The sequence below is a fragment of the Schistocerca cancellata genome, chromosome 1 (genome assembly GCF_023864275.1).
Source record: "Schistocerca cancellata isolate TAMUIC-IGC-003103 chromosome 1, iqSchCanc2.1, whole genome shotgun sequence".
NCBI lineage: Eukaryota > Metazoa > Arthropoda > Insecta > Orthoptera > Acrididae > Schistocerca > Schistocerca cancellata.
Genome location: NC_064626.1, coordinates 941,807,473 through 941,827,447, shown reverse-complemented (window position 1 = coordinate 941,827,447; position 19,975 = coordinate 941,807,473). Strand labels below are relative to the sequence as shown.

General features: G+C 42.3%; 1 protein-coding gene across 1 annotated transcript in view; it reads left to right on the top strand.

The window, feature by feature from the left end:
- The window catches only part of LOC126088125 (pre-piRNA 3'-exonuclease trimmer-like), a 275,789-nt gene that overhangs the window by 92,364 nt on the left and 163,450 nt on the right, over window positions 1-19,975 (top strand). Inside the window, exon 5 of the mRNA XM_049906233.1 lies at window positions 10,751-10,849. Coding sequence (XP_049762190.1) covers window positions 10,751-10,849 — 99 coding nt within the window. The remainder of the gene's footprint in view (window positions 1-10,750; window positions 10,850-19,975) is intronic.

The window sequence follows — 19,975 nt, the reverse complement described above, 5'->3', positions numbered from 1 at the left end:
GAGTTTATAGTTGCTGACAAGTGATGTGCAGCTCACTTGTTCAGTTTCTGCCTACTGCAGTTTCATTGCTGGCCATTTCAATTGCAACATCATGAAGGCGGCATGCAGCAAATTTCAAATTGGCATAATTTATACTACATGCTTGGATATGAAAGTTGTGTCCATTTCAACACAACTGTCCAAAGTAAGTAGGAGTAACACCATCTATATTTTGTATACATGAAAAAATTACACAGCGTGTTTCTGATTCAGAAATCATATTTAAATGTTGGTTGTCTGTGAGAGTATTGTGTCATTTCTCACATAAGAAAGAAAACTTCTACCAGCATATGTTGGAATCTGGCAGCAACAGGATCATATTTTATCAAGACTGTGGTTTATCATTCCACAACATTGCTGTTCATGTTGGTTGCTATCACATTAATGTCATACAAGTTCGGAATGAGGGGTTCATGAGAGCCCTCAATGCCATGCAGGATTTCAGTACCCCTGTATAACTAGGACAGACTTATTCGCAGAATGTGCAGGATGATACATTTACCTCTTGCGCCTTGTCAGGAAATGGGCTTGTTTTCAGCAGGACAAGTAGGCAACTACTGTTTTGCAACGACACTTGACATAGGAATGGTACCACGTTGCTTTTTGACAAGAGTCCCAGTCCTGGGTACAGTACAACATTAGAAGTATCAGTTTGGAATGACTTGGGAAAAGGAACATTCACAGATTTGCAGTCTTCATATGGGTCCAGCATCAGGCATGACGGTAGAGTGCCATCAGGTACACAATATGATCATCTCCTGTTCACATAGCTAGTGATATGGTTAACAGCCATTACATTTCTGATATGTTAATGCTGGTAGCTGTAGCCTATGTTTGAGGTATCTGTGACCTCATCTTTAAACAGGCTAATGCAAGACCACATGTTATTCATGTTGGTCCAGCTAGCTCAAACAGAGGTTGTTTTCCAGATCTCGAAACTATTGAAAACATCTTGTCATGAGTTTGTGAGAGACTGGTAAGCCATCACTTGTCAGCCACTGCAGTTGATGGACTCTAGCATAGAGATGAAGCACGGAATGACATACTATTACGTGTAGTCAAAGCTCAATTTGACTTGATACCTAGCTGCGCTGGAGCCATTGCTGCTGCTAGAGGTGGCAACTGATATCCGCACCTACATGTTTCTAAGTCAACACATTTGACATACCATCTTCCTGGTATACTATGGATGCAAAAACAGCAATAGTTTGCACTCTGGTGCTATACTTCCTGATAGTGTAATTTTAATAGTCAGCAAAAGCTTCGTTTTTCAAGTATGTTCTGTTGGTGACTTATTTGTGGAAAAAGTGGAGCCTACTGTACTAGGGAGCAGTGAAACAAATTTGGTCACAAGGAAGTCCAACCATAAAAATGGCATTGATGGATCCTACCTTGTGTGGACCTATTGGGCCCATACGTGAATAATAATAAAGACTAGATAAGAAAAGAGGAGAACAGTTTATATAATTACCCATTTGTAAATGTGACAGCAAACACAAAATAACCTTATGTGTCTATGAGATGAGATGTAGAAACTGCAATTTATAAAGTAATAATATGAAGATTTAAGTTTTAGATATCAAAAATACATAAAAATTAAAACCCAAACCTCTAACCCTCATCCACTGGTTCAGCAATAAATGATTAAATTCCTGGACCATGTTACATTCACAATAAGATTTCATATTGTAAGATTCTATGTGACTTTGATATAAAATTTCGTAATATTACTTCATTGAAGGAACTGAAGTGATCGATGGCAGTATCCAGTGAGGGGAGATGTTATGTATCTAAACATGATGAAAGTAGAATGAGTTGTATTTTTCCCGTTTGTTTTGATGATAATACAGTTTATCTTATAACAGCTGTTATACAGTAAACTCTACAGAGTAATGATAACCAAAAAAACACAATATGGATGAAGTAGCAAATGAAAGTAGACTTAATTCAGTTTTTTTTTTTTTTTTTTTTAAAAAAGCTAGCTGCTTCTGTCTGTGATTAGATGTTGAGAGTGATGGTTGTACCAAGGGGAGATAATAATGCTCTGTAATAAAAATGCTTATGTGGAAAATATAATTGCCAATGTTGTTAAAAGCAAAATATTTTTGTTTTTACTTATTTCTCTGGGAAACTACGAAAGAAGATTTATTGGTAGAAAAAAAAGCAGCTACATGATGGAACGCAACATCACATCTAATTACTGAATCCGGACTACACAGAAATAATATAGGGCATGTTGGGCAGAGCACAATTAACTCGCAGGAGCTGAAATACAATGAAGTGTTGAGGTAGTAGCCAATCTTCACTATTTCAAACTCGTCAGTACCAATATTTATCCAGAAAAGACAATATATACACGTATAAGTGTTAACATTGTGTGTGCACTGTGGCTAGAAGAGAAAAGTGCTTCTATTTCACACCATAATACTAATGTGGAGATGTTGAAGGAAGTCAATCGCCACAAGCACCTTTATAAACAATCTGAACTAGACAGGTTAGTAGCAAAAATGGGCCGTGGGATTGTGAGACTGTCACTTGCACTGCTAGTACAACCCCATAAAAAATGTGTGGGCACTATTGAAAGGAAAGATTGCATTCAGAAACTGCACGTTCAGAATGAAAGCTGTTCATAATTTTCCTGAAGTGGTCAACAATGTCATCTTGGAAGACTGGTTCAATTGTGTGTGTGAAGCTGAAAATATGCAAGAGAAAGACTTTTGAAGGAGGGCATCTGTAAAAGTTTGTTGACAGCATTGTCATTGCTTGAGAAGACTTCTTGGACAGTGAGTCTTCAGAACAGGGCAATTAAACCTCAGTCTGTTTCTTTAAATGTTGTGTTTCTTGTTCCTTACTGTCCCCAAAGCTGTGAACACTGTTCCCTCTCTACACTCCCTTTCAGTCATCTCCCCTTTCCTGTCACCCATAAAAGATGGACAATATGAGGCAGAACAGCTGTGTGGTTTAAGCTGCCTGTGCTGGTTATTTTATTTTTTTTTTTTTTTTAATCTCTGGGGAGGAGAAGACTACCCATGTTTCCTGCTTTGTTCCAAAGTTGACACTAATGTGCGAAGTGAAGAATTGCTGAAATGTTCTCATAATTAACACCAAAATTGTAGTAACACTGTTCACGTTACGTCGCACTTCACTTAGCGTAGACCGGGACTGTGTCCTAGGCATGCCCGATGTTAACTCACTGGGCACGGCCTGTCCTGCCGGAGTTGTTGTTGTTGTTCTTGTTGTTACGCCAGCAGAGGTCGCGTCCGAATTCTCGCGTGCCCTCTGGTGGACGGGAGTCTACTTGCGGCAACTACCGTCTGTGACGCGCCGTGCCAATGTGCGCCTCCCGCAATCTTTCTGGTGGCTACTACACTCCTCCTCCTTCGGGGGGTGAAGCCACTGTGATCCACTGCGTCGGACGGTGGAGCGTCGGGCAGGAGCGATGACCTCCACATCCATTGGATGGCTGGAGTCGAGGGGATCTGCCCACCCTCGAACCGGAACCTTCGAATATGGCTGGAAGTGACCCACACGAAGAGGCCCCCGTCGTCCCACAACCGGAGCCCGGGACAGAACGGGCGACAAGCTGTCGAACTCCGGAGCCTGTTCCACCTCAGGAGGGGCAAGACCCAGTGGCGGGGACGAAGGGGAAGGGACGATCACAGGTGAACTAGCCCCCTGCGAAACCGGGCCAGCTAGGGGGGCCGGCTCCCGCTGGGGCATCTCGAATGACGGCGATGCCGGTGCTGGAGCCACTGGAGGCTGCCAAGGCTGAGAACCATCGCAGTGCGGCAGAGTCACAGCGGGGAGAGGAGGTAACATCCCCTGTGAAACCAATACAGGTGTCGGCAATGGGGAAGCCGGTGTCCGAGAGGTCGGAGGGGGGGTGCCCGAACGTGGACGTAGCTGATTTTGGTGACGACGTACCACCCGGTCCCCCGCTTGCAAGGTATAGAGCCGGCGGCCATGTCGGCGCAGGACCAGGCCCAGACTGACATGACATACCCAGTGGAAAGCCAGGTACTCCGTTGTGTGAAGACTGGCGAGGACCAGGCCGGAGGAGGTGCAGCAGAGTCCTAGGTTGACGTCCATGGAGGAGCTCTGCGGGGCTGCGTTCTCCCATTGGTGTGGTCCGGTATGCCGTCAAGAAAAACGTCAATGCTTCCTCTGCAGGAAATTCGTGCACATACTTTTTCATCTGCGTCTTAAATGTGCGCACCATCCGCTCAGCTTCCCCATTTGATTGTGGATGGAAGGGGGGAGAGCAAACGTGCCGAATACCGAAGCGCCTACAAAAATCCTGGAAGGTCTGCGAAATAAAGTGCGGTCCATTGTCCGAGACCAGGGTGATTGGCAGACCTTCCACAGAAAAGATTTTTCGAGTGCCTGGATTGCAACTTCTGAAGTGGTTGAGGAGCAGCGAACCACATATGGGAATCGGGAATAAGCATCAATGACAATGAGCCAAAAGCCATTGAGAAACGGGCCCGCAAAATCGATGTGAGCATGTTCCCACGCCTGGGTTGCCGGCGGCCATGAAGAGAACGCTGCCCTGGGAGATGCTTGTTGGCTTGCACACTGGGAACAGGCGGCCACCAAGTGCTCAATTTCTCTGTCAATACCGGGCCAGTACACATGTCTGCGAGCCAAGGTTTAAGTACGGGAAACACCCCAGTGCCCCGCATGTAATAACGTGAGGACCTCCCTTCGTAAACTTGCAGGAACAACCACGCGAGGAGCTGTATCATCGGTAGCCAGAAGGAGAACTCCTTCCAAGACCGAGAGGCGGTCTCGTAGAAGAAAATAATTACGAAGAGGGTCCGAGGCCCGGGCCGGAGGGCGGGATGACCACCCCTGCTGAATGAGGCTAACTACTTGCCGGAGAACCGGGTCAGCCGCCGTTTCCCTGGCGACTCGAGAACTAGTGATCGGGAAGCCATCAACCGCTTGGCGGGACGCCACATCCAAATGAAAACACATAATCTCCTCTCGATCAAATGTAGGGTCCGGGCCCACCGGAAGACGGGAAAGAGCGTCGGCGTTGGCATGCTGGCCTGTAGGGCGAAAATGAATGTCATAATGGTACAAGGCCCAGCGCTGTAGTCTGTGGGCCGCCCTATCTGGAATCTGAGAGGCGGGGCCAAATAACGATACTAACGGCTTATGGTCAGTGATTAACTGAAACTTCGTGCCATACAAGAAAGGGTGAAACTTAGTAACAGCGTAGACAATGGCCAAAGCCTCTTTTTCCACCTGGGAGTAATGGACCTGCGCGGGACTAAGCGTTTTCGACGCAAACGCCAGTGGCTGCTAGGAACTATCTGCGTTGCGATGGGCCAGGACCGCCCCCACCCCATACTGCGAAGCATCTGTAGCCAGGACCAACGGCTTATGGGGATCAAAAGTAGCCAAACAAGGGGCTGACGTGAGGAGGCCCTTCAACGAGGTGAACGCTCGCTCGCATGCAGGCAAAGAAGCAAAAGGAACACCCTTGTGCAGAAGGCAGTACAGGGAGCGGGCTATAGTGGAAGCCCTGGGAATGAACCGGTGGTAATAGGCTATCTTGCCTAAAAAAGCTTGTAACTCTTTCAGCGAAGTGGGCCGAGGAAGGTTGACGATACCTTGGACCAAACTTCCTAGTGGCTGGATGCTGTGCCAGATATGGTGTAGCCCACATACTCAATGGACGGTTGGAAGAAGGTTGACTTATGCAGGTTGCAACGCAAGCCCACAGACCTGAATTTGAGAAAGAGGGTGCGAAAGTTGTGCAAGTGGTCCTTCGTGCTGCGGCCCGTGACATTTATGTCATCCAGGTAATTAATACAATGAGGGATTGTCGACGTGACCAGCTCAAGATAACGCTGGAATATCGCCGGGGCACTGGATATTCCAAAAGCCAACCGCTGGTATTGGTAAAGGCCAAACGGGGTGTTGACGACTGCCAGCTGTTTGGAGTCCTCATCAAGTGGTATCTGATGATAAGCCTCTGACAGATCGATTTTCGAAAAATAGTGGCCTCCCGCCACGGCGGAGAACAATTCATCAGCACGAGGCAAAGGATAGGTGTCCACCACCAATTGGGAATTAATGGTGGCCTTGAAATCGCCACAAAGACGTAATTTTCCCGAGGGCTTCTTGACAATAACGAGGGGCGAAGCCCACTCACTGGAAGAAATGGGAAGAACGACCCCTAGGGCTGTCAGCCGGTCTAGCTCTTCCTTTACCTGAGGGCGGAGAGCCAAGGGGATCTGCCTCGCGCGTAGAAAATGCGGGCGAGCCGACGCCTTCAACGTTAAGTGAGCTTCAGAATCTGAGACACGCCCCAGGCCCTCCTCAAAAATATCGGGAAAGTCTGAGATCAAAGATTCCAATGAGTGATAGGGAACGTCTTCGGAGACCAACTGTATGGTGTCAGCGATAGAAAAACCGAAAGCTTGAAAGGCATCCAGGCCAAAAAGGTTAGCGGAGCTCGCATCACTGACAACAATAAAAGTAATAGGCCGAGTGACTGATTTGTAAGTCACGTCGGTAGTGAATTGACCCAGCAGGGGAATGAACTGTTTACCATAACCGCGTAGACGCCGGTAAACTGGCGCCAACGGGGGCGATCCAAGGTCGGAATACGTTTGTGCATTCAACAACGAAACCGCCGCGCCCGTATCTACTTGCAGTTGTAACCGGCGCGACCGAACTGACACCTCGATAAAGAGTTTGCATGCCGATGCGTCGGGAGCCTGGCCCGATGAAACTTCCTGAATGTCAACGTCCATGTCCTCTGGACTTGCTTCCTTCGATTCTTTTGAGGCTGAGCGGCAAACTTTAGCAATGTGACCTTTTTTATTACATTTGCAACAAACGGCCCAACGCTGGGGGCACTCTGACCGATCGTGATGTATATAGCACGCCGCACAGGACGGCAACAGGGGCCGGCGGCCGGAATTCTGTTCACGCGCCGCGCGGGAGCGGCCGTAACGGCCGGATTGTACCTCCCGCACGTCATCCAACCCGGACACAGTGGACGCGGCCACGCCGCCCTGAACCTCCGCGACGTCGCACCACGCTTCCAGCTGTTGACCTGCTGCGTGAGAGACTTCATACGATTGAGCAATGGACAGGACTTCCTCGAGGGAAGGGTCTTCTAACTGCAGGGTCCGTTGCCGGACCTCCCTATCAGGGGCCGAACGAACAATGACGTCGCGTACCATAATGTGGGCATACGACTCTCGCGACTGCTCCGTGACAAAATGACACTTGCGACTAAGACCGTGCAGGGTAGCGGCCCACGCCCGGTAAGACTGATGGGGCTGTTTCTTGCATTGATAGAACTCGACCCTAGCCACCACAACATGTGTGCGGCGGCGATAATATGAAGACAGCAATGAACACAATGCATCAAAAGACAAGGACGAGGGTTCCTGCAACGGCGCTAGCTGCCGCAAAACTTGATACAGCGAGGGAGATATCCAAGACAAGAAGAGAGCACGACATACCTCCGCATCGGCAACATGAAACGCCTGGAAATGCTGCCGAAGGCGATGTTCATATGCGTCCCAATCCTCCGCCGTCTCGTCATACGGGGGAAAGGGAGGAGGGAACTGTGCCGGAGCAGACGGCGTGGAGAGCAACGCCGGAAGCACTTGTTTCATGGTGGCCATGAGCTCCGTCTGCTGCGCAACCAAAACCCGCACCAAATCCTCCATGCCCTGGAGAAACTGCGAAACCGGAACAACGACGCAACACGCGAAAGAACATCCCATCCTCATCGCCAATTGTATAGTAACACTGTTCACGTTACGTCGCACTTCACTTAGCGTAGACCGGGACTGTGTCCTAGGCATGCCCGATGTTAACTCACTGGGCACGGCCTGTCCTGCCGGAGTTGTTGTTGTTGTTCTTGTTGTTACGCTGGCAGAGGTCGCGTCCGAATTCTTGCGTGCCCTCTGGTGGACGGGAGTCTACTTGCGGCAACTACTGTCTGTGACGCGCCGTGCCAATGTGCGCCTCCCGCGATCTTTCTGGTGGCTACTACAAAAATAGCTTTATAATTTAACAGAAAAGTAGTAATAATGTATTTGGCTGTAATATGTCGTCTAACACACTCAACAATACATTAATATGGGGAGACTGCTGTTTCACAATGTGCAGTATTTTCTATGCATTTTGTTCGCATATAATTTTATGGCCATAATATATTTTTTTTAAATAAATCATTGTCCATTTCTGAATCTAAAGTCATTATGTCAGTGTGCTGTCTGCCAGTTTCATTAAGTGATGGCATGCTAGGTTTGGCTTGACATGTGCATGCCAAAGGCTACTGAACTGGGGGAGGTGTGTGGCAAGGACACAATTGGGAGAAGTACCACTTTAATTTCAGAGTTGCCACATGTTCTGGAAATCAGAAAAATCGGGAAGTATCAGAGAATTTCAAAGACGGGAAATATCAGGGAAACTGGGGGGGGGGGGGGGGGGGGGGCAGTGGCAAAACCTCATTTTTGTCTCAGTAGACGAAATAGTTTTGTTTACTGGGGTGTTATGCAATTTTGCTGGCTGTGTGCAGCTGAACACAGGTGCCGCTTCCCTACTCCCTCATTCCTACTGCTTCTCTCCTGCCTGTCACTCCCCCCAGCTTCCAGTCTTTGTTGCCACCACTTCTTGCCACTAGCCTAGCAGATGCCTATGAGAGGCAGGGAGGCACGAGGAGGGGTTTGTTTGGATCTGATTCTCAGAGACTGTAGGCGCAGCAGCAGGGGACAGCGGTCATGTGTGCATAAGTTGTAATTGTGTGAATCTGTGTGTGCTCTCATTTTCTGACAAAAGCTGTGGCTGAAAATTTAGTCGCGAGAATGTGATTGTGTTCTCTACATGTGTGTGTGCAGCTCAGTAATCATCTTTATGGTAAGTTGCTAGCTATCCTCATTATTATTGATTCTCACAGTATTTGTACAAGTTATATGTTGGATTGATTGATCACCATGGTGTCATTTCATCAAGCTGTCTGTGGCTCACGAATAGCTGGCCACATGAGTGGCTTTCCACACCGGGCCAAAACCAGAGGTCATTTTTGCTGGTATCTGTAATGGATCGGGTCGGATGATCTGAAGTTATACGGTTTCCAGTAATATGCAGGCCCTGCCTCTGAAATCTAGTCTCACTGATCTGCCTGCAGGGCGAGTCCGTTTTTGTGTGGCATAATGCAGTGGATTTTCACGGTTTATGCATGGGCCCAGGACTGTTGTGCTCCTCAGCAGGCTAGAAGCCACAGGCGATGGATTTCAGGAATCGCAACTGTCACACCCCAAAACTGTTGTACAGCATGGCATTTTATTGACATTTTATTTATTCTAGTATGTTTTGGCACTTCAAAAGTAGTTTCTATGTTAGGAAGTTTGGATGATAAGAAGAAGAAAATTGTGTCTGTCGCTGGCGATTTGTATGCTCTGTATTCTTATATTTCTTGAAAGAAAAATCACACAATACCTGTAAAATAATACATATGAGAAGTGGCTAATAACCGATAGTAACGAACAGAGTAGAACCAACATTTTATTGGTGGTCACCTACAGTGTTGGTTTACATAATTCTTCTCCATCTTATACACTTCTTTCAAGAGGCCTACATTTTTCTGAGGTTATTTCTGATATCAGTGAAGGTATTTTAAATCTGTCTTGCAACTTCCAAGGAAATGCGTATTTTTGTTAGCAAATGATTTTTGTTTTATTGAAATAAAATAACATCAGTGGACTTAATGAACACACATATAATTTGGCTTGCTTTCTCCATCTAAAAACAGTTCATTACAAAAGATGTTGGTGTTAGTATTAAGATTTTTAATCATCTTAGTTAACACCATCTGCTTGAAAGTTTTTTCACTATTGTTTCTTGTACCATAGCTGCAAAGACAGATTATCAACTTATGTCTTATCTTACCTTAGATCCCAAAGTTGCAACTCTGAGTTTACTTGACAATTTGTTAAACGTTCTTAAGAATTCTTAAGAACTTTTAAAAATTTGTGCAATTTTAAATATGGTGACCTTAGTGCTCTCATTTAACTTGCCAAGAAACAAAATCAAATTTTCTTGAGCAAAGTTCCTCTTTAGGTAATATTGTAAAAGTTTTTTTCCTGCTCTTTGGCAGTTCAGTGAACAATGCTGAATCATGAAAAATTCCTGAACTCATACAAAATTTATACTGCACTCCAGTTTAAAGTGGTATCAAAAAGTAAGTTACAGAAAATATCTTAATATTGACCAACTAACCAAATCTGGACATTAGATTTTCTGGTATAGTAATTATTAGTTGAGCCACCAAGCCACTTGTACAATAAATGATCACACATTACTGACAGGGCTTCACATATCTGCACTTGTCCTTATGTCAGACACATATGGGTATCTGTATTGCATTCTGTTGATGATACTGGTGTAGAGTGTCTGCGGAACAGTGTTTGTCAGAGCAGAGATTCTTAAGAATACAATAACATTTTTAAGAAAGACAGATCAAAACTGAAATATACAGTGTGAATACATTCTAGTTAAATCACATGTACTGTTATCTTGACAAAGTTGGTCACCCGAGGAAAAGTTAAAGTGTTGAAAGTTTTTTGCCTCTGAGTTTTGTTGATGTTGGCAACATAAATTCTTGCATGTGCTATTTATTTTTCATAACCACTTCAAAAAATATATGCCTTACTTCACGCTTTTTACTTCTTTTCAGGGTCTTATAGCTCATTTAAGAAGAAAATGAATGAGCTGTTTCCAAATTTGTATGACACGAAGCACATTAGTTTCGAACTACAACACAGGCTGGACAGAGGTAAATATTAGTTAGTATATTGCTTTTTTTTCGTTATGTTTCTCCCTGTAATGTCCAACAAAATTGTGAATAGTAATTAGTAACAAGAAGTAATGTAATATAATGACAAAATCTCAAGGCAGTATAAATCATCACTTTCATCAAAGAGATGAAAATACTTGAAGCTCATGTTGATTGTTGTAAATAAAAAGATTGTATTCATATAGCGCACCTAAATACATGTGTAAAATTGTGAAGTAAGTGCACAGGTTGTCGACGGTATTTTGATTTACTACACACAGGAAACAGTTATTTTGTCATTTTGATCAGATAATTTTCATAGTGGGATTCATGATTTGGCTAAATATGCAAATGAGCCATATTTATACACAAATCGCAAACATAGAAATTAATTGTTTATTTCATTTGATTTTTTTATTGCCTTCAGAACTCCTGTTACACATGGATGTAGGAAAAGTCTCAAATACAGTTTATATAACTATTATAATTAACTCTTAATAAAAAGAGAACAATGAGTATGGGGCAAGCCACAATTACAGTTAAGTTATAATAAACTCATAATGATAAAAAACAATGGTTACGTCTGTAGACTGAAATAAATAAGCTCAGATTTAATGATATTTAAGAAAACATTTAACTTGGTTATTTTAGACTCACAATAAGAGAAAATAACAGTAACATTTGTAGAATGAACTAACCAGTGATAAACTTATGGTATGTAACAAAATATTGAACTTTATTGTTTTAGACTGACATTCGTAAATTCTTGAACTGTGTAGCAGTGGTTCTTCTGACAAAGCTCTGAATCCATCTCTGTTTAGCTTTATTTTCAGGTATCTTGATTTATAGGACTATTGGCATATGCCTTACACTCCTGTGTCCATTACAAAGCCTTTGACTGTGTGATGGCAATAAATTATGTACCCAATTTTGTCGTTGTTCAGTATAAGGTTGTTTGTGTGTAAGCAATGTACCAGCTTATAGTTGTATCAGAAATCGTGTTGTGGAATTCATTATCACAGTGATTTGAATCCAGTATATTGGTGTCATCAGCAAACATTAATGATGAAATTGCTGTTACTGTGAAAGTACTATTTTGCAGATTTTGTGGCACAGTTTTAGTATATTTTTAAAAAAAGGGGCAAAAATGGTTTATGCCTCCAAGTAAAATCTTCCAAGAACTGAAGCATATTTCAAATAAAATGTTTTATGTACGTATTAAATATTTGGGAGTCAGCTTATAGTTTTAAGATTTGCTCCAACAACAATAAATAATTGCTATTAAATAGTGATGAGAAATAAAATTTTCACAGAAATGTGTTATATTTTATTTCCTAGAAGCCTTCACCACATGATTGAAAACATTGCTGGCTTCAGCATTTACAAACGCTTCTTTATTTTTGAAGATGTCAGACTTGTGGATGGCACTAAATAGTATTTCTTTGCCATGTCCGAGAGCTTTGTGTTTTGATTGTTACAGACATCATGGATGATTGGCAGCTTTTGCTGAACTGTAAGCTTTCTATGTTTGAAGGCCATTATTCCACAAAAGTGAAATTGATAACTTAAAGTAAAATTGGAAACTTCGACACTTCAGCAAAACAAACGATTCCACTATTCGTGTTTCATAGACTCAATGATTGTGACATCAGATCATTTGATCTAAGTCGCATGAAAATTGATTTCCGATTCTTTCAATGCATCTACTTGTATCTCTTCAAGGAAAGTCGAATTATATACTGTACTAAGTTCTAGGTACGTATCAAGCAGTTGAATTGATTACCATTTATTGCATCGCATGACAGAAAAGTTTGGCCTGTGTGAAATAGAAAAAATTGGAAACTCACTTGAAAATGTTAGGAATTGTGTAAAAACTGGCTTTCAATTTGCAAAATGTTTCATGTTTTTTTCCTTTAAAGCAGACGTTTTCTTAAAGTGGGAGTTGCTGAATGTGGGGAGAAATAGCATTGTTCTTGTGGGAGTTTCTCTGGGACTGATGGAAATGTTCGTTAGACACAGAACTTCATTAAAAGCCAGTTCATTACCTCAGGGTGTTGCTGTATTTCTACTGTCTCACTTGCTACCCTGTTTGCATTAATAATGGTGGCAACTTTTTAATCACCACAGTTACAGCATTTATAGCAGTCATTAGTGTATTTTTTCAAAAAAGTAGTAGCATAGTTCCATATGTCTCTTTCAGCTGGGTAGAATATCCAACTGGTACTGGTGCATATTTATTTCCATTGTGTGATAATACTGATTTCAAGCATATTCTAGAAGAGTCGATGAAGAATCCCCCACACTCCAGTGTTGTGTTCCACCCTGAGGCTTCATGTGAGACCTTGAACATCTGTATAGTAGCAAATAGTGACACTCATTGCAAACAATTTCACAAGTTTTTTGTGTCTGTGGTGAAAATGTGAAGTGTTGTATCTGATGCAAGCAAAAGATCAGCATTGTTCATTGAACATGTGCCACTCCAGATTGGCAAAGTCTGATACGTTGCTGGAAGGTGAATGATTACTCTCTTCTTGTGTTTCGTCATAAACTGTATATTCTGTAGGTACTAATCGTTTTAGGCAAGTGACAGGATCATGTGAATGTGGTTTAGAAACTGGTCTGGATATAATAGAGATGCACAAGTTTTGTAGAAATATCCAGTGATTTTTGCCACACAGAAGTAACAGTCTGTGGTATGTTTGCCTGATTCATGCCATATCATATGAACTCCGAATGTCAGATGATTTTTTTCTTCGCCTTCCTTATCCATCCCCACAAGTTGCACAGTGTGAAACAAAGGAACTGTGGTGCCCACAATTTACTTGTACCCACCTTTAAATCGAAGTCTAGTTCATATGCTTTCTTCAGAAGTGGTGTAAAAGTTGTCTGGTAGTTTTGTTCGTAGATAGCTGCACACATAGAAAAACAATGTGACATTGAAAATGCTTTGGTGTTTCACCTGTTTCTACAGAGGGTAAAAATATTGCATGGCATCGCATGAAAAATTACTAAAAATGTGGGGCTGGGTGGAAAAGTATATATTGTTTGTTTATCAGTTTTAGAGTTTGCCACATTGTGACAACATGTGATTTATATTCAGACTAGAGGGCAGAAGCCAGTTGACTGGCAGACCTGACCTCAATTTTAAGTGAAGATATAATGAATGTGAGATATGTTTTAAGAATCTGTGTTTTAGTTAACCTTCTACCTAAGCTGTTAGGCCAGAGCTTTTAGTATGTGTAGAGGATGGTTGGCTCATCAAGTTGTTACACTAGTGATCAGCCAACCATCACTCCCGGAATAGCTGCCCTGTGCCTTTTCTGCCCTGGTAAGAATGTTTTAATTGCACATCTTAAGACAATTTCAGATTTGTGCTGTTAAAGAATGTCTGTGTGTCCTAATGTGAGTAAGCATGCAACAGAGCAAATGTAATCTTACCATGCTTTTGTAAGTCTACATTTTATATATTTTAACCACATTCATCTCCTGTAGTGTTTGTACGGGGCACTGATAACGACATCATTGAGTGCCCTAAACAAACAGCCACAATGATATGAAGATTGTGTCACCTTTTGGGATATATGACTACCCATGGATAAAGCATTCAACTCAACATATAAACACTAAGTTAAATGAATTTTATCCATAGTGAATGCTGTTGAACTCTGTGACTGTTCCTTTATAGGGTGTAGAAAAATTTCTGCTACCAGTCACAATAAAAGGTTATTTCTTTGTCACATGACCAGTTTCGGGCTTGCGCCCATCTTCAGGTGTTTATACATTCATTTACATGTTTATATACTGGATGTATCCATGCGTTGCCACTTAAAATTGTCCCACTTGTATCTGTTTAGTCACCAGCAAATAATTGTTTTGTATTTATACAGTGATCTCCAGTATATAAACATGTACATGAATGTATAAACACCTGAAGATGGGCGCAAGCCCGAAATTGGTTATGTGACAAATAAATAACCTTTTATTGTGACTGGTAGCAGAAATTTTTCTACAACCTATAAACACAAAGCTTCAGAGGTTGTTCAACAGAGTGGAACAGTCACATGTGGATGTGATTGATGCACTGCCCCTCACATGATCGAACGACATATGGTATTTGTTGTGTTGGCTTAAGAGCCAACACCATGTTACTAGAGGAGGCCGAAATGCACGGGTTTGGCTCACGCAGGCTGGCGTGAGGAGGGAAGGACTATACTGACGTGAGGTCTGGAACATGAATAGGAATTAGAATTCAGAAAGCGGACATAATTAGTTTCATGCTTAACTTTAATCCATTAATAATGAACGTCGCTCTTGATACTACATGATTCACAATATTATCTGTTCAGAATAGTAACTGAATATGGCGCCTTGCTAGGTCGTAGCAAATGACGTAGCCGGCGGCTGTGCTAAACTGTTGTCTCGGTAAATGAGAGAGTATGTAGACAGTGAACCATCGCTAGCAAAGTCGGCTGTACAACTGGGCGAGTGCTAGGGAGTCTCTCTAGACTAGACCTGCCGTGTGGTGGCGCTCGGTCTGCAATCACTGATAGTGGCGACTCGCGGGTCCAACGTATACTAACGGACCGCGGCCGATTTAAAGGCTACCACCTAGCAAGTGTGGTGTCTGGCCGTGACACCACAGTATTGTTTCCAGTAAGAGGTTACTTGCACAGCTAATTTCCAGTGTCATTCAAACCACTATAGAGTACATGACTGAGGCTGCTTTCCATTGTACCACATAGCATGTTACTTCCATTTCTGTTCTTGACTGCTTCAGTGCCTCTGTGTGTATCTTTGCAGTCACTAGAGTAACAGTATGTGGAGAGTTGTTGTAGGTTCCTATATTTCTTATGTAATACTTGTGCTTGAAACTTTGGTTTTGTGGGATGGTTGATGCCTGTCTCCAAGCATCTACCATTTCAAGGTTTCCAGTATATCCAAGATGTTCTACTATGGGTCACATGTACTTGTTAGTCTGCTTGGTAGGGGTCCCACATACTTTATTCTAGGATGTGTTACACAAATGTTTTGTAAGCAGTCCCCTTTATACACTGACTACGTTTTCCCAGTGTCCTATCAGTGAACAGAAGTCTTCCACATATTTAATTACGACTGAGCCTATGTACTCATTCTAGTTGATATTCTTTCAAATTTTTACACCCAGTGAAGCTACCCGGACAAAGGCTTGAAGTTGTGAAGATGTTTGTTGCTGTGTTTAGCTCACTGTATTCCAAATAATCCCAGAAACTTCCTATGGGATTAAGAATTGGGTGATTTAGTGGGCCAGGCAATGTGCGAGAGTGCTTGAAAGTTCATCAAACCAAGGATGTATGAGAGAGGAGACACAAAAGAAACCGAACAAATTTTTTGGTGAGCAGAGCTTTTGTAGTACCAGGTTTTGCTACTAGGAGCACATAGAGCGAACATTCCAGCAGAGTCTGTAAGCCGAGTGCCATTGCTGAAAGAGGTCAGGACTAGTTTCACCATAGTTTCTAGTGACAACTATTTTGTGTAATAGTCATTTTTGCAATGGCTAATTTTCATGAACAACATGAAGCAGTGAAATTCTGCTTTTTGCTCAGAAAAAATTGAACAGAAACTCTTGAAATATTAAAAATGGCATACAAGGGCGATGCTGTGGGGAATATTTTAGTGTTTGAGTGGTTTTCCCATTTCAAAAATGGTGAAATGTCAGTTGAAGACAAACCTCATTCTGGTCGTCCTTCCACTTCCTGACACATGAAAATGTTGAAAACATTCGTGCAGTCAGCAATGAAGATCGACGAGGGATTGTTGAAGAAATTGTGGAGCAGGAGTGACTTGGAGTCCAGTACAGCAAATTGTGACAGAAGGCTTATAAATGAAAATGGTGGATGGTAATTTGCGCCAAGCCTGCTGTCTGTGAACAAAAACAAGGTTGGGTGGAAGTATGCTGTGCTTTGAATTTGAAAGAAGAGTCCTGAAATAATCCAAACTTACTCTCTCTCTCTCTCTCTCTCTCTCTCTCTCTCTTTTCTAAAATTATCACAGGTGACGAAACTTGGTGTTATGCTTACGATCCTGAATAAAAGAAACAATTGAGCTAGTGGAAGACTTCAAGTGTGCCTCTCCACAAGAAAGCTCATTCTGTGAAATCAAAACATTAAGACCCCCACCTCCCAGGTGTCAGACGAGTCATCCAACCAGTGTTTGTTCTGCAGGGAAGACAGTTAGCCAAGCTTTCTACTTGTAAATTTTGGAAAGATTGTAGAACAATGTGCAGCATAAGTAGTGGCCTGATTCGTGGCAGTCGGGTGACTGCCACTCCCCCACCCCATTTTTTTTTTTTTTTTTTTTTCATTTAAGGGTCCTTCATGATCACATCAGTTACACAATTCACAACTACCAGATCTGGCCAATGCCATCTTCAGATCTGTTAAAAACAGTGGTGTAAGAACTTAATTATTGAATTCACTTCTACCAGCAATACATTATCATAAAAGTATTCTGGTGTAAGTGTCAGCATCGGTATCTATATATCTAGCTACATAATAAGTACTGGTAATGGCATGGGTACATCCTGTATTTATACAAATAGCAGAGGCCATGCTAGGATATATGAGTAACAAGTGTCATATAATTCAATAGTTAAAATGCAATGTGTAGTTATTAATTAATATTATTTCATATGGTAAAGAGAGTGCCTGACAATAAAACGTGAACTCTCATACAATATGTAGAAATAAAATTTACACTTAAACTCCACATAAAAACATGTAAGCAGTAATAATAGGAAGCTCCTAGTCTGGCAAAGTAAATAATACATGATAGTATAGACATTTAAAATTAACATCACATCTGTAAATCTAAACCTTGCAGCATGAGGAAACTACTATAAGTTTAAGATAATTAACAAGACAAAAGACAATGGATTAAAATCTTGATGGTCAATGACACATTCATAGTGGAATTTTAGTTGTGCCACCCCATGGCCTCTCTGTAAGATGTTTTTGTTTGCCTGTGGTAGAGCAATGATTGCAGTGAGACACAGAAAGAAAACATTCAGTTTACAAAGTATTATGGAATATTACACATGTAACAGGAAATCAGATATCTATTTTCAGACAGGGTAGTCAGTCTCACAAACATAAAAATGACAGATAATGAAGTGAATCTTCTGATAAAGGGTTTACATTTTATTACTACCCTGAAATTGAGCCCAACCCCAGTAAAAAACTGGCTGAACCGCATTCTTTTTTCAAAGTTTAAACCTAGCCCATTTGTGCAAAACTATCCAGTAACTTTCACAAAAACATTTTTTCTACTTTCTCACTTGATTCCTCTTTGCTCGGCTTCACAGTAATGCTTGTATCCTCTGCAAACAGGATTAATTGTGCCTCCTGATTCAAAGAAAATGGCAGGTTGTTAACAAAGCAAGAACTGTAGCGGACCCATGATCAAACCCTGTGGGACATGGAACTCCCATTGTAATTTCTCCCCAGGCATATTACAGGGCATCCCTCTTTTTACTGCTCGAGTAGCCTACTTACTTACTTATCCGTGGCTTGGGCGTTAGTGACCATATGCCTGCTCCACACTCCTTCTCCATCATTCCCAGTTACGAGCCTCCTGCTCCTAGCCCCATGTCCTCAGTTTCCTTGTCAATATTGTCCTTCCATCTTGTCTGTGGTGGTCCCTGGTACCTCCTTCCAGGTATAGCTCCCAGAAACACATCATGGGGTATTCTCCCTCCATTCATCCTTGCTACATGTTCAGCCCAGGTTAACCTCGTTCTTATTATTCTTTTTATGTCAGGCTGTGCATAAAGCTCTTTTTAATTCTTGGTTTTTTCGTATTCTCCATTCCCCTGTTTGTGAATCTATCACAGGACCATATATTTTTTGGAGGATTTTCCCTTCGAAAACAAGTAGTGCTCTTCATCTGTTCTAAAGGTGAGGCTTTCCCAACCGTATATAACCACTGGCATAATGATACTTTGGTACAGCCTGGTCTTAAAACTTCTTGATGGGGATCTTTTCTTCAGCACATTCTGAAGGCTAAAGTATGCTCTGTTGCCTCTGACAATTCTTGCACTTATTTCAATTTCACAGTGGTTCTGATCACTGCAGAGACTACCAAGGTATTTGAAAGTATTTGACCTTTTGGGTCGGAGACTGTCCAATGTGAGCGGGTCCCCATCTCTCACTGACTTGCTCAGGACCATGTATTCTGTCTTATCTTCACTGACTTGCAGGCCTGCTCTGCTGGCAATCTTGCAGTACGAGCCTGCCACTGTTCTGAGCTCTTCTCCACTACCGCTGATTAGGATTATATCATCCACATATGCCAGTCGAGTCATTGACATGTTGTTTAGGGGTATTCCAGTGGGGTCAGTTTTCATAAATTCCCAGTCTATTTTTTCTTGCACAAGGTTGAATAATATAGGGAAGAGGGCATCTCCCTGTCTGAGGCCGATTTGAACTTCGAACTGTTCTGATAGACCGGCACTTGTCTGCACTTTACAGAGTGTTTGTTCTAGACACATTGCCACCAAGCGGATTATTTTAGATGGAAACTAAAATTCCTTTATTACTCTGATTATAGTACCCCTGTGTATGCTATCATAGGCTTTTTTGAAGTCAATGAAGAGCATGTGCATGTCTCTATTATATTCCCAGCATTTCTCCGTTGTTTGACGAAGGGTAAATAGGTGGTCCACTGTTGTTCTGTTGCGTCGAAATCCACATTGTTAGTCTCCTACAGCTTCTTCAGCAAATGATAGTATCCTATTTAGGAGGCATAGAGATAGTACTTTATAGCTGACATCTATCTGAGATATTCCCCTATAATTATCACATATCAGGGGATCATTCTTTTTCAGTAATGGACAGATGATGGCCATTTTCCAATCTTTTGGGAGACTTTCTTGCTCCCAGACCTTTCGTATGAGGCTCGTCATGGATCTTACAAGGTCAGGTCATACACTTTTTTTTTTTTTTTTTTGAGCCCTGCAACAATTTGGTCTTCCCCGGCTGCTTTCTTGTTCTTTAATTTTTTGAGTATTTGTGTAGTTTCATATTCAGTGGGAGTAGTCACTTCTATTTCCACAGTTTGTGGCGACTCAAAATGATGTAGTTCTGTGGGGTC